Genomic DNA, 14,616 nt, shown 5'->3' with positions numbered 1-14,616 from the left:
CATCACAATTTTGAAAAGCAATTTGAAAAAAATCCTAATTTAACAGAATTACTTTCTTTAAAAAAAATAAGAAAATGTGAGCTCTAGTCTCCACTGTAGCATTCAGCAACAGAATATCAAGTTCTACCAGATACTCGATATTATAAATTTTTAAAACTTACTATGCTGCAAGATAAATGCTATACTACAAGGTAGGATAAGATGCTTAAGTCTAAGAATTGTATTGTCATCATACTTAGTCTTCTCAAATTTTAGTTTTGTGCGTTGCAACAATGTACTATTCAAATGAAAATGACTTTTCAATTAAGTTGCAAAAGTCCAGTAAAAAGCAACCCTACCAGCCCTCTTCCTGCCACTACAGTTTCCCAGCACTGTACTGCTGTTTCTCTGCCAAAAAAGCCCAGACAAAAAACATTTGCTTCCACTTATCTAGCATCAGCTGGCCTTTAAATCAACTCAGCCATAACACAAGTTTGACCACAGCATCTAGCTATCTGAAGTTAAACTATAATTAAATGCACATTGCTCTACTCTCTGCCACTTCACTATTAGCACTGGAGAAGTTTTTCTGTTGCTTAGTGGGAAGCAAGGAGTTTGGTTTGAAATTAATAGCAAACTCATTTTGAAAGTACACTGACAGAAACTCTAATTCCCTTTTTAAACTTGCTGCTAGAAATAAAAGAAGCATCATAGTAGACTACAACGAGTAATACAAGACAGCATACCAAGCACGTTTGTTCATCACCATGACCCAAGCGCCCTCCTTGTCCATGTCCACATGTATACACTTGGCCTTTGTGGGAAAGGAACACAGAGTGGAATTTGCAGAGTACCACCTGAAAAAATAGCAAAAAATGGATGGGGAAGAGGCAACATAGGACAGATTAATTTTTCTGGATAAAGTGAAAACACCTGCCACAAGTACTTTGTGAAGAAGTTCTGCTTTAAAGATATATTCATCAAAATACAAGTAAGATAGTGGTATTAAATCATAGGACACATAAAATACTTGCTTTATACATATTATGTACTGCCTTAAGCTATTTGAAGAGATCAACAGTTTCAGTTTATTAAAATAAGATCAAGCATGGCCCCATAGGCTAACAGAAACGCAAAAGACTGAGCCTTAAGGTCCACAATGCTGCCTCAGAAATGCCAAAGAAAACATGTTAAGACTTCAGCACAGATTGTCTGCCCTGAATGTTTGCTCAAGCTGTACTTTAAACTTTCAAATATTCTCAAAGTGAAGTCACAAGAAGTTATTAGAGACATGTGCTTAACAGCATATGCTGCTTTGAACACAGGATGAATTTTAACTCAACAAGTACCAAGCACATTTATTATTCCACTTCAGTTCAAAGTGTGACTGGAGTCACACAAGAAGTCAGCAGGTCAAAACAGTTACAGAAGTGTCAAGCTTCTGAATGTATTTAAGGACACACAAGCCATATATCCAAAGTAAATAATGTAAAACACCCTGTTCTCCCCACAAAACAGAGAACCATAATTTCAGTAATGGTGATTAGGGATGCATGGAGGTAAGGAGGTGGGCAGAGAGGGGAAGGCACCAAGAACTGTTTTTCCATAGAAATCTTCAATGCTTGATAAGTCCTTGGTTACCTTTCCCTCTTACACACCCCTCACCAGGAAACGTGCCTATGTAAAACATGAGGAATACCTGTTTAATATACACGCCATTCCGAGGAAAAAGGTCCACCAATTCAGGATGATGTCTACCCTGCTGTCCACCATGGCCCAAAGTAAAATTTATATTGTTTCCCCAGGTGTAGACTTCTGTGGGATCTGTAGTGAAAAAGATCCTCTCTTGTAAATTTATCAATATTGTGCATATTGACTTCAAAAACAACAATTGTTATTTCTATCTAAAAATTGAAGAGGATTTTTTTTTACCTAAAACTGAACTTTAAAAACATTTAATATTATAAGAAGTAAGATACCATGACAAAATATTCCAATAATATTGTACAGATGATCAACACTAGCATCAGGCATCTCACAATTTATGAAGTCCCAATTAAAAACAGAAAATATTGCATACACTGGTACATACATTAATACATTGTTGAAACAGATCTCATTGCAAAATACAAATTAGACTATTTTATTTCTTACCAGTTTTCTTGAACACCACATGGATAGGCCTATCTTTCATCACAAGATCCAGGGCTGATAAGCCTTCTTTATCCTGAACATACAGACTAACACCATGCTGAAAGAGGAGAGGAGAAGAACTGAAGTTAATTTTAACTGCACAGCTTGATGTAAACCAAGTAAACCTTTAAGGAGCAAAACATATCTTTAATTGAAGTTTAATACTGATAAAAGAAAATTTTTAGATTCAAGTAAACTGTATGCAAATCTAAAATAAACCAAAAACATTGCAAATATGTTCTGCCATGTATATATCTTGTTGATATATTAACATGGATTTTATTGTCTCAACACTGACTGTGTAATAAACTGTAACCAGCAAAACACAAAGGGAACAGATGTGAAGATAAAGCACTGACATCTAGGAATGGCAAGTGTTCACCAAAAATTAATTTATCAGCTTCAAAGGATGCATTTTCTTAGACTGGCATTCTACAGAATCAGTTTTGACAAGCTAGACAAGTGACAAAATTTAAAAAAAACTACTATTACTTTGAAAACAAGTAAGGAACAGAGTTTCACGGTTGCTGAAAAAAGGCAAGAGGACACAAACAGCCAGGAAAGAGAGCACTAAGGAAGGTTCAGAGGCACAAAGTATGTACAGGTAATTGTTTCAGAACTTAGAGAGACACAGACAATCTCTGTAAATACTATTTTCTCAATACAAAAGAGTGCTGCTACAGCAGCATTGATTTTAGGAAGGAAGTCAAGTGCCATCAATCACTTCCCAAAAGGGAAAAACTCCACATGTCCTCAAATAGAGCCTAATGGCCAACTCAGCTGAACCTGTGTACCTGAGTACCTGAGGTCATGGCTAATACAAAAGATACCTTAGAAAACCTCACACTTAAGAGGTAAACACATGAAATACAACTTTATTTGGAAAAACATTCCCCAGAAGAACAACAGCATACATCTCCAAATTATAAAGACAACCCTTCGTGCAACAGGGCTGGGATTAATTCACCATATAACATAAAAGATTGACCTATTTTTATCACTTAACAGATAGCTGGATATTCTTCATTTCTGGAAGTTGTTTAAAATATTGACTAGTAGACAGAGGCTGTAAGGATATTCACATGGTCAGAATTTGTAAAAGCAAACTCCAATTGCTGAGTGGCAAATCTTGTAGTTAGATACAGTCTGAGAATAAGCCAAGAACACCTCCAGCCCACAGCAGAAGTCTGTCATCCACACTAGTTTAGGAAGCCAGGGGCTCATACTGGAGCTAGTACTGTTTAACATCTTGACTAACAACCTGGATGATAGGCTAGAGTGCTGCTCCCTCAGCAAAAGTGATGACAGGAGACCAGGAGGAGTGGCTGATAAGTCAGAGGGTTATGCTGACATTCAAAGGGACTTTGACAAGCTAGAGCAACAGGCTGAGAGGAACCACATAAAGTTCAACAAAGGGAAATGCAAATCCTGGCCCCGGGGAAGAACAACCCAGTGAACTGGTACAGCTGGAGGCTGAATGACTAGAAAGCACCTTAGTAGAAAAGGACTTAGGGACTCTTGTAGACCACCAGATGACCACAAGCCAGCAAGCTCAGAGTTAAGAATACTGAAAGCTCCAGGGCTGTAGGTGGGAGCGTTGCCAGCAAGCATTACTCAGCACTGGAGTGCTGGGTTCAGGTCTGGACTCCCAGACAGACAAGGACATACAGGAGCAAGCTCAGCAAAAGACCATGAAGATAATGACTGGGCATCTGACATTGAAAGAGAAGCTGAGAGAGCTGGGATGCTTAGCCTAGAGAAGGTTTGGGATGGGGGAGGGGGACAGCATGCCTAATCATACATAATAAATACCTAACTGGAGGTGAGAGGTAGGGATGACAGTGATATCCAGCAACTGAAAAAGTGACAATGGGCACAAATTAACATATAAGAAATCCTGTTTAAATCTAAAACACATTTTTACTGCACTGATAGTAAAACATTGGAACAGAGATGTCTGATGCTCTGCTCAAAATCCAAGCAGACACAGTCCTGGTCTGCTCTAGCTCACCTTGCCTGAGCATGGGGGCTAGACTAAGCAATCTTCAGAGATATCCTTCTATCTCACCTATTTCATAATTCCATTCTGTAATCAGTTTCTGTTCTTGCTATAATACCTTAAGAACACATCCTTTTTATAACACAGTACAGCAGACAGACATCAGTTAAGGAACTAGAGAGAGCACCCTCCATGAACTGTTTTGTTCTGCTTCGTAGAAGAATATCAGCAGAGTTGGCTAGCAAAAAAATCTCATTCACTTATGTAACTGACAGAAAAGTAAAAGACATTGGGGAAAAGCTGTACAGGCCTCCTGTAAGCAAATAGCAAAGATACAGATATACACACATGCACTAGAGGACTGAATACTTTTTCATGTATCACGTACACAGTTTCCAGTTTTCTAGAGAACAGAATCATACTTCCAATGCTTATAAAAACATCTACTTTTTTCAAGTTTAATGAAAACTTCCCCACTCTGTAAGGGGATAGCACATGAAATAAATATTTAACAGTCATCAGACCCTACCAGATCCACCATCTTTCTGTTTAAAGTCTTGTAGAAAGCAGAGAGTTATGTCTACTAATGGCTAGTCACTGTAATTTTAAAAGACTGCATTTAAAATGGAATGTTCTCTGCCTTAAAAGGTTTGTTTATAAACAACCTTGAACCACAAATATTTCATTTTCGCACATGGTTAAAGAGACTCTGAACATCTCAAACAAACATGTCTTCCCTTTGCTGTACTTACAAAAGGAGGAACAGAAGGAAGATTTATTAAAAATATATACAACTTGGTAATTGGATGGGAAGAAACAACAGTTGTAAGAAAGGAATAAGGGGGACTGAGCAAAAGCCCTGGTTTAAAATACTAATGAAATGGAGATTCACTTAACAGAATACTCCATATCTTGAATTGTTTATCTCTTAAATATAAGATTAATTTCTAATTATAACTCCATTTAATTTTCCCTTCTTTTATGTTCTCTAACATCAATTGATACAATTACTGCAGGTCTATTTTCAGAGTATCTTTCGTCTGACCACTCTCCATTTTTAAGATCCAGAGCCTGATATCATCTACACAAACAAGTCTTCAAGGAAGTCCACAATTAATCAGGGATCCTTTCTCAGTGCTGATTTCTGCATGGGCAAAGGCAGACATCTGTATTAAGAGACAACCTTCAAGTAAATCAATGCACTGCAATCCGAGCACAGTATTAAGACAAGCCTCAAGAGGCTTCCAGTCAAGTTTAAAAACACACTTTCACATAAGCAATACAACTCTAAAAATTGCAGATGCCAAGGAAAATTACAGTTGCTAATCACTCACCTTCAGTAATGACAAAACACAATCAATGTATCCATAAAATATACTTCTGTGCAAAGCTGTCCATCCAGACTCTTTGTCTTTGGCCAAGAGATCCACTCCTTTGGTCTCAGCCAACCAGTCCAGCACACCTTTTTTGCCACAAGACGAAGCGAGATGTATAACGTTTCTACCAAAGGCATCTTTGATAGTTGCAGCATTGTAGCAGTAAGAAGAGAGAAAGGCCTTGATCTGGCCTTCACTTCCTCTGGTAACTACAGAAATAACATCCAAAGCATGCTGTAGAGATCGACACTTTGAAGTGCACTCTGGCATGTAAGAATTCATCTTCAGTTCTAAAGCTGCTCTTCTCCTTAAGGGGAACAACCCTTAAGTGTATCAAGGCACTCCAATTCAGTACACAACACAGTGCCTTAGAAAAATTGTAATTCCAAGGATGTAAATCCAAGTTTATTGAGCTGCCATTTGAAATCTTTGTACTGTTATGTTTGGCACTTGATCCAAATAAATATTTATAAATATATATTTTTAGAAGTCTTATTTCACCATCTTATATAACAAATAATTTTGTCCATAGAAAATACCAGAAGTGAACTACCTCTAGCGTGCAGAGGGGGATTCCCCCTCCACACTACCTTATTCTTCTAAAACTCCATAATTGCAAGGGAGACCTGAAAGAGAGCAAACCAGAACAGATTAGTAAACAAAAACACTTTACCCCTGCAACTGCACTGATTTAACTGCATATCAAACTAGCGAGTACAGGACAAGACAATGTGACAAGGGCTGACTGACCTGCCCCATGCCATCTGAGCTTATACTCAGACATTCAATCAGATTAAAAAAGCATCACTCCCTTCCCCACCCCAGCCTCCAAAGGCACCTCCTACCTTTTTTGACATAAGTTGTTTCGGCCACAGAGTAAACTAGATCCAAAAAAGTTTGCTTTCCCACTCTGAGAATCCTCAGGATCCTGACTGCTTAGTGTCTAATTGTACTATTACTTTGTCATTCAGAAACTAAGAACTGAACTAAAAGACTGGGTGGGGTGGAAGCCATCCACCAAAAAATCCCCTCAACTGTTGAGCACACCATGGCTAACAGAGGCATTGTTAGTAACATGGTAGAAGGAAGGAGCGACCACCAATCTTCACAACCACTGCAATAAAAGGATTGTGTCCCACTTTCTCTTCCCTGGCCTGAACACCTTTCCATGTCCCTGCAGATTCTAATCTGCAGAATCAATAGGAAGGCTCCTCTCCACCACTCCCAGAGCTGCTCACAAAGGTGGGACAGAGGATGGCATCAAAGCAAATAAAAGCAGCTTCTACAAGAGAAATGAACTCAGGCTGTTAGCGCTCATGCAGGGCTAAGGTCTAAAGCTCCTGAAACAGGCAAGAAGAAATGAAGGTCTAAGTTGGAATGGGTAAGGGACAAAGAAGAAGGCAAAGGAAGTAAAAATAAGAATTCTTCTTCATGAAAATATATTCACAGTCTGGGGCATACAGCTCTTCTGCTTAGCTGTGCCTACTTATCTTTAGCATATACATCTTTCTCTGGCATCCCTTTTCTCAAAAAGTAAAGGAGGCCTGACAAAAGCACTCACCTAGCCTATGAAATGTCTGCAGTTATAGTCAGAAGTGTTACAAGACATGCATATTGCAGTACAAAAATCACACACAAACCCAGAAAACAGAAAAAGTGAACTACATACATCACTACGTACAAGACCCCCAAAAAATCACTCTTCAGCCTTCCACATATAAGTTTCAAACTGAGTGAAACAGTATTCAGTTCATGTTTTTGTTTGTTATGCAAAACATAATTTAAAGTTTTTCTATCCACAATTAAAATATTCCAAGAGAAGCTGATCAATGCCATCCTGAAAGCTAAAAAAGAACAAACTAAAAATGTTAACAAGCCCTCAGAGTGGGGAATGGGGATGATAAGACAGGGATAAGGCACACCAAAAAAAAAACAACAAACAACAAAACACAAAACTCTCCCATCCTACTCAGCTTAGCAGTCTTTATAAATGTTCACATCCTACTCCTTGACTCCAACCTCATCAAAAAGGTTGAGCTTAGCTTGCACTGCTTTTCAGGCACTAAATGTATAACCATATTTTCTTAATATCTTTATTTGCAAACACATATCAGAAAAATATGGTTTTGTTTGGAAAAGAGAAATCCCAGTCCTCCTCCTGTTTTAAGAATCAAGATTTCCATAAAGCTGCAAGCAATCAGCTTAGAGCAAACATTAGCAATAGAATCTAAACCTTCAAGAAAAAAAAATCTAGTCCAGAGTATTCATTTAAATATCTTATAACCAACCCTCCAGCAATTACTTTTCAACCTCATTCAGAAGGGTTACAATACTCAAAATGCAAATCTGTGGACCAGAAGTTATTCAGTGTATACCTTCAAAACAAGTTCAAAGAGCAGGCAAATGAAAAAGAAAAAAAAATCATTTTTATTCACTACAATTTAGTCCCTCATCCCTGACCAGGGGTAGCACCAGGAAATCTTTACAAGACTTGAACTGACCACAACTGTTCGGCTCACATTTGTCACAGCAAGCTTCAGTTCATTCTAGAGGGCATTTTCCAAACAACATACAAACTTCTGCAGTAACACAAGAAATTTATCATATATATATGTGTGGACTTTTGTCCTCTAACCTTCTCAAACCTCAGATTATAAAGACAAGTAAATCCCTGTAACAGGTTTGGAAAAAAGCTCTGATCTCAAGAATACAACCTGACTTGTTGCTCCAAAGAACTGAAGTGTGATAGGTAACTACTAGCACACTCAGACCGCCAGTACATCAAACACCCTTCTGAAACTAATAATTAAAAACAAAACACCCTCAAAAAAAAACAAAACAAAACAAAAAATCTACCAAAAAAACCAAACATTTCAAGATCTACAGGAAAAAATGTATCACATTTCACCAATATGACACTAGGCAATAGAATTATGTCATGGAAGAAGTAAAAATTGTATGCATGCCTTGTAAAGCATCTTAAGCATAGCTCATTGTTTAAACATTACTATTGTTGCTACACAGCAAAATAAAGGTAAAGATAAAAACAACATTAAGAAAAATCACTCAGGGGATACATAAGGTTGACTAATCTGTTAAACTGGTATGAAATGGCACCACCACCCAAGAAAGCAGTCCTGCTGTCCCCTGTGTCATACCTTCCTTTGTGCAGGTCCACACCTATCTAAGAATTGCATGAGAAAATGATCCAGAAGAAAGCAAATCCTGAGACTTGTGCCATTACAAGAAATGAACAAAGAGGCCAGACAAAAATTTATTGAAAGCACCCGAGCTCCAGCCTACCAAACACCAAAATAATGTGAATAACAAATCAAATATTGGAAGAATAAAAAGTCTGCTAGTAAACAGAAATATAAGCCTGCCTATCATACACTAACTCCATCACAGTGACATTTACTTCAGCTATGTGAAACCTGACTCTGCTGAATTATTTCTTTATAAGTCATTCCAACCCAGCCTTTCTTTACTGTAAACATTACAAAACTAAATACTGTATTAGTATATTGATATATACACCTTGAGCTCAAGACAGAAGGCTGTTGATCAAGTTTTCACTTAAGGCAGTCACACTGGCAACAAACACTGTCACATTATAACAAAATCTGAAAAAAGGTCATCATCAGACCTGACTGTTCCACAAAGGAAGTCCTTAAGAGAAACCTTAAAACTTTCAAATTGTGAACTGAAGCTCAGGTCAGTGTTGGGTGAAAGCATTTCCACTATGAAATGCCTACTTTCAGTATACAGAGTCACAGCTGAACAGTGAGCACCTAAAACAAGCACAAAACAGGAAGCACCAGCATTTTTTAAATTTGCAATTAAGATGATCTGGAACATGGTGTCATTTCGATCATATGTCTCCACTTTTATTTGCAGATATTTCTGTAGGCTTCTCAGCATGAATCACATCCATGTTATAATACTAGTGTCTTCTTAATGCTGTAATTATTAAAAGACATAAAAAGCTAAATGAGGCTATAATATTTTTAACACTTTTATGATACAGTAGGCATTATCTGGAATTCAAATTATTTTTAAAAACTGATTCCTAATTAACATTATAGAAAAAAGTCATTAAAAAAATGAAGGAATTAGAGCAGCATTCAAAGTATCCCAAAGATATTGTATTTCAGCAGCAAGTGGGATTCTAACCCTCAGAGACATGAGCTATTTATTATACATGTTCACAGCCCAGGAAAATGTAAAAGACTGGAACCAATTTGGAAGCAATTCTTTAGTAGCAAGAAAGTGTTTGTGGTATCTCTCCTCCTGCAAGTGGGTAGGTAGGGCTGTCTTACTCAGCTCTCCCCCTCAGAGAAGGCAAAGCACCACTGCGCCAGAGCTGTCAGACGCCCTCCACGAAGGAAGGTGTCAAATGCGTCATCTGACCCTATGGAGGCAGAACTCCTACAGCCGAAACAGCAGCTCTGCACCTACTGTGCTTGTCTCAAAAATCTGTTTCTCTCAAGAAGCCACTACAAAAATCAAAGCTGTCACACCTCTCCTGAGTATGAAGTGAACAAAGATTCTACAAATACCTTAGTGACTAAGGATGATGGTGATAGATTTCATTTCCTGCAAACAGCAGACATGAAATCTCAACATTTGGGAAAAGCGAATAGAGTTGGCAGAAGCCTCCCACTGTGAAGTTCCAGAAACCTCTCTCTGTGTATCACATTCGCTATCAATGCATCCCAAATTTTCTCTTTTTCCAGAAAGCATTTCCACAGAGGTTGTGTGCTCTCAGCTCAGAGGTACAAGGAAACAGCAACCAACCCTCACCTCATGGGTGGAATGTCAATGTATGTTTCTAGCATCCAGTCTGATTTGGTACTAGAACTGCCATCTGTGGTCCTTTCAATTCTTCCTGAATGCCTATACTCAGGTGTTAGAGCTACCAAAACCTGGCTAACATGATGTGGATACTGGTTAGAGCTACCAAAACCTGGCTAACATGGATGTGGATACTGGTTAGAGCTACCAAAACCTGGCTAACATGGATGTGGATACTGGTACCAAGACAGTGGCTGGTAGCTGCTGTTGTGCCTTTTTTCATTTAATACAGTCAATGGTCTTACATGCAAGTAAAAGAGAACACAGAAGAGATTCAGCTACTCAGAATTCAGTGCCACTCAAAAACAGATTGCTGGGTTTGCATCTTCAATGTGCACTGCATTAAAGTAACTCAACTGTCAAATTAGTCACATGGCCCTGAAACCCATCCTTGGGCTGCTTTACTAAAAACATATTTCTCAAGACTTTAAAAATGGCATAACTTCCTTCCAGTCACTGCTGTTTTGTCAGAGTTTAATAATTTATTTTTTCAGTGTTATTCATTTTACTAAATATATGCATATGGTGAAAAATTACCTAGCTCCCCTAATTTGGCTCTCCTAAAACAGAACTAAGTAATGGTTTCTATTTTTCATATAAAAGAAGCATACAGCTTTCCTTGTCAAGTCTAACACCCTTCCTTTAAAAAAAAAAAGAAAAGTAAAAATAATATGGTTTTTCTGAAGGCACTAAATTAATTTTCTTTTCCTTTTGATAATAAGTTGCTAAGTGAAATAAGACTGGCAACATCACACATTTCAGGAAGGTTTTCTCTATCCTTATAAGGGTATTGCAGTATCTTAAATATTTCCAGTGTGGAATGGAGGGGGTTGTTTTTTAAACAAGCATGCTGACATTTCTCCACGTTGGTCCATTCACATTTGCTTCATAACATCACAAAAGACCTGTAACCATAACAGCACAGAAATCCTTAAAATATTTGTACCTAATGCAAACTTCACTAAACAGACTACTTGATTAGTAAGCTAATAAAAAACGGCTTACATAAATAAAGCCATGGGAATTTGCTATTGTGTTACCACTTTTCCAGGACTTTCTGTTGACTATATTCTTACCTAAAGGCAACTTTCACTAACACCTATTGAAGAAACAGTTTAGAATCTGACAAAAGTGACCAGAAAATTGAGGCTAGGTAGTAATATAACAGCCTTAGCACTGGCATTAAGCAAGATATCCTCAAGGAAACACAGATGAATTCCTAGATAAACAAAGCAAGTGCACCTTTCAGGTATAGGTGGCACATTGTCCTAGCCTTTAAAAACAGTCAGACTACTAATTCCTGCTCAGATTACATATCCACAGACAGTTTAACCTGTCCACAAATTCCTTGTATGTTTGTTGAAGAACGGGCAAAAATCTACACTTTCCAATCCCTTGAACACAAAATGTATTTAATGGGGAGTAAAGTGATTGAATGTACAAGGACAACCAGGTAAATCTAAGCTATGCAGTAGCTAAGTGTGGTTTAGCAGCCTGAAATTCCCACAGAGAGACCTTTAAAAAAAGCAGCTTCTTCTTGACTATATAATAAGAGCACTGAGACACAGAAAAGAAGGGTTCTGCTCTCCTCAATGCACAAAATATCAGAGTCCTGCTTCTGGTTCAGATAGTAAGTTTTAAGGGAAGCAAGTAAGTAGAGAAAAACTTGGAAAGAGACACTAGGATTCAGAATGTTTATGGAACAACCCCTGAGTACAAGCAAATTGGATCTCTTTTCTCCTTCAGCTGTGACTTCAGCAGACCACCCAGAGTCTCTGAATAAGGCGTCTGTTACACAAAGAGGAAACATCAAAACTCCAGTCCCTTTTACTCCTGACAGTGGACAAAACAGTCATTTGTTCAAAAGTCATAAAAGATTCAGATATGTCAAGAAGGATTTTCAAATGAGAAATTGAATGCACATGAGGCTCTCAAAACAAGCTAGACAACAAGCAAACTTCTCAAGTTATAAATAAATGTGACCTGCCCAGAAGCAAAGCTACGAAGGAAAACAAACTTGCTTTGAAAGACACCACATTCCACCATGCCCACTATGTCCCTTGGGCCACTGCTGCTTCTTTTCCTGGGATGGGGCCTCCATGCCACCACTCAGCAGAGGTATACCCCAGCACAAGTGACCTTTAGAGGCTCTCTCCAGCTTTTCTGTAACTTCCTTCTTCAACAACAACAGCATAATCCTTATCAGAATGAGACATTCAGCAATACAACAACCCTAATTCAGTTGCTCCTAGCTGAGCTAAGCAGCACTGCCAATTAAAGGCTGACACATCTGTCAAAAAAAGACCAAAGTACCACTGGTAGCTAAATTCAGCTGCAAACGTCAGAGCACATCTATCACTTGGGAATCATTGTACATAAACAGTAAACTCTGAAATACTGCGCTGCACTTATCTAGAAATACTCAGGACTGCTTCTGCTTAATAACTTAATACTGTTAAAAAAAATAAAGTGCTATAGGCAAAAGTACAGTGAATGCAGCTACAGTCCCTTCCACAATCCATCAAGATCTTGCTTCAGGCTTTATTGAAAGAGATAACGCTGAAGGGAAGTTAAACACAACCACAAGCGCACACTAGAACTTCATCCCACTTCAAATTATGTCAAATAAATCCATCAAGGACTTTTCCATCTTGGGAAAAAGTGACGTTTTTGAATTAACTGGGAACTCCTGGTACAGTTTTATTGTAGGCTACCCACATCAGATGTTGGTGGGCGATTACTGTTTTTAGTAAACCACAAACCGTGACCAGCTTCCACAAAGGCAACTACGCTGACCACATAACCAAAAAAAGAGTTAGAAGACTGCATGGAAGTATCCTTTTAAGATAACTTAGGATACTTTAACGAGACCGCGGCCCTCCAGTGCTTACGGTGGTGGTCTAACCCAGCAGCACTGTGAGCTGCTACCAAAAACAGACAAGTATCACCAAGAAGGAGAGAAACACGCCAGGCTTTCCCTGAATCCACAGCTAAGGAAACCTGGCAAGAGGCTGCTGCCAGTGTCAGGGCGGGGGAAGGTCTGAAGTGCTTCAGGGAGCCAGAGCGAGGCCAGGGGCAGGCAGAGGGGCAGGGGCCATTCTGGCTCCCACTGCACGCGTCCACGTAGCCGAGGAGCGGTGAGAGACTTATTGGCACAGGCGGCCGAGCCACGAAGCCGGTCCCCTCCCATTCTACGTGGCCGGCCGTCCTTTACCCTCCCTGGCTGCCTTGCCCGGAGCTCTCCCCATTCCTTCGGCCGCCCACCGCCGCCGTCCCGACCCCTGCGCCAGGACCGTCCCCCGAGCGGCTCCCCCGCCGGAAGCTCCGGCCCGCCCCTCACCAGTCGCTAGATGAATGGACTCGGGCGGGCAGGGCGGGACGCGCGCTGAGCAGCGCAGGGGCTCATCCTCAGTGACTCCGGGGCAGGGCCAGGCTAAGGCTGCAGCTGCTATCGCGACAGCTCCGCCAGCGACAGCGACAGGCGGGACCCGCGGCTCTCAGCGGGGCGCACCGACAGCGGCCGCCGCACCCACGAAGAAGCGAAACGCCGATTGGCCGCCGCCCCGCCGCACCTCGCGCACTGATTGGCTGCGGCTGGCTTTTCGGCCCCGCCCCTCACGGCCGAGCCCGGATTGACTGACAGGCGGGGTCAGGGGGACGAGGGGGCGGGGCCCGGACGGCCGTGGTGTTGCTGGGGTTAAACCAAGATGGCCGGCGGGGATGTGGGCTGGGGTGTCGGTTCTTGTGCGGGGCAAGGGAACGGGCTGGAGTTATCGGGGAGGGGGGAGAGCTGAGGGACCTCCTTCTGGCAGTCTTGGCCGGAGAAGCACCGTGCCTTGCTGCTAATGGTGGGATGGGATTCTGGTAAGGTCACGCCTCCCTCCCGGAGGGCTCAAAAGCAGATAGTTACATACCCAGCCTATGGGTCCCCACAAAGTAATGGGGAGAAAGCGTGGAGGAGGCTGTGCCCATTCAGACTGTGTTAAACCACAGCAGTTTCTCTTTCTGACAGAGCAAGTGGTCTAATGTGTCGGATACAGCTTGATTTTTTTGTGAGGCTTTGGACACCGTCTCAGGGCAGTCTCGTAAGCAAAGCCGGTGTGTGCGCAAGGATCGGCCCAGCCGTGAGTCCTGCGGGGCACTCCTGAGGGCTCAGGCCTTCTTGGTGCATGTCTTGGGTGATGCAATAGGTGGCACAGATTACAAATTAAATCA

At 40.5% G+C, this 14,616-nt stretch overlaps 1 protein-coding gene across 2 annotated transcripts in view; it reads right to left on the bottom strand.

Moving 5' to 3' along the window:
* IBTK (inhibitor of Bruton tyrosine kinase) overlaps positions 1–13,945 on the bottom strand; it is a 54,193-nt gene extending 40,248 nt beyond the window's left edge. For both annotated transcript variants that reach the window (XM_030944865.1, XM_030944866.1), the window contains exons 1-5: positions 13,742–13,945; positions 5,506–6,173; positions 2,134–2,230; positions 1,679–1,803; positions 726–836 (exon numbers count right to left, since the gene is read on the bottom strand). In XM_030944865.1, the coding sequence (XP_030800725.1) occupies positions 726–836; positions 1,679–1,803; positions 2,134–2,230; positions 5,506–5,829 (657 nt within the window). In that variant the 5' untranslated portion in view covers positions 5,830–6,173; positions 13,742–13,945. The remainder of the gene's footprint in view (positions 1–725; positions 837–1,678; positions 1,804–2,133; positions 2,231–5,505; positions 6,174–13,741) is intronic.
* Between the last annotated feature and the right edge of the window lie 671 nt (positions 13,946–14,616).

Source organism: Camarhynchus parvulus, chromosome 3 (assembly GCF_901933205.1).
Source record: "Camarhynchus parvulus chromosome 3, STF_HiC, whole genome shotgun sequence".
NCBI lineage: Eukaryota > Metazoa > Chordata > Aves > Passeriformes > Thraupidae > Camarhynchus > Camarhynchus parvulus.
Note: the sequence above shows the minus strand (reverse complement) of the source record. Positions and strands in the feature narration are given on the sequence as shown.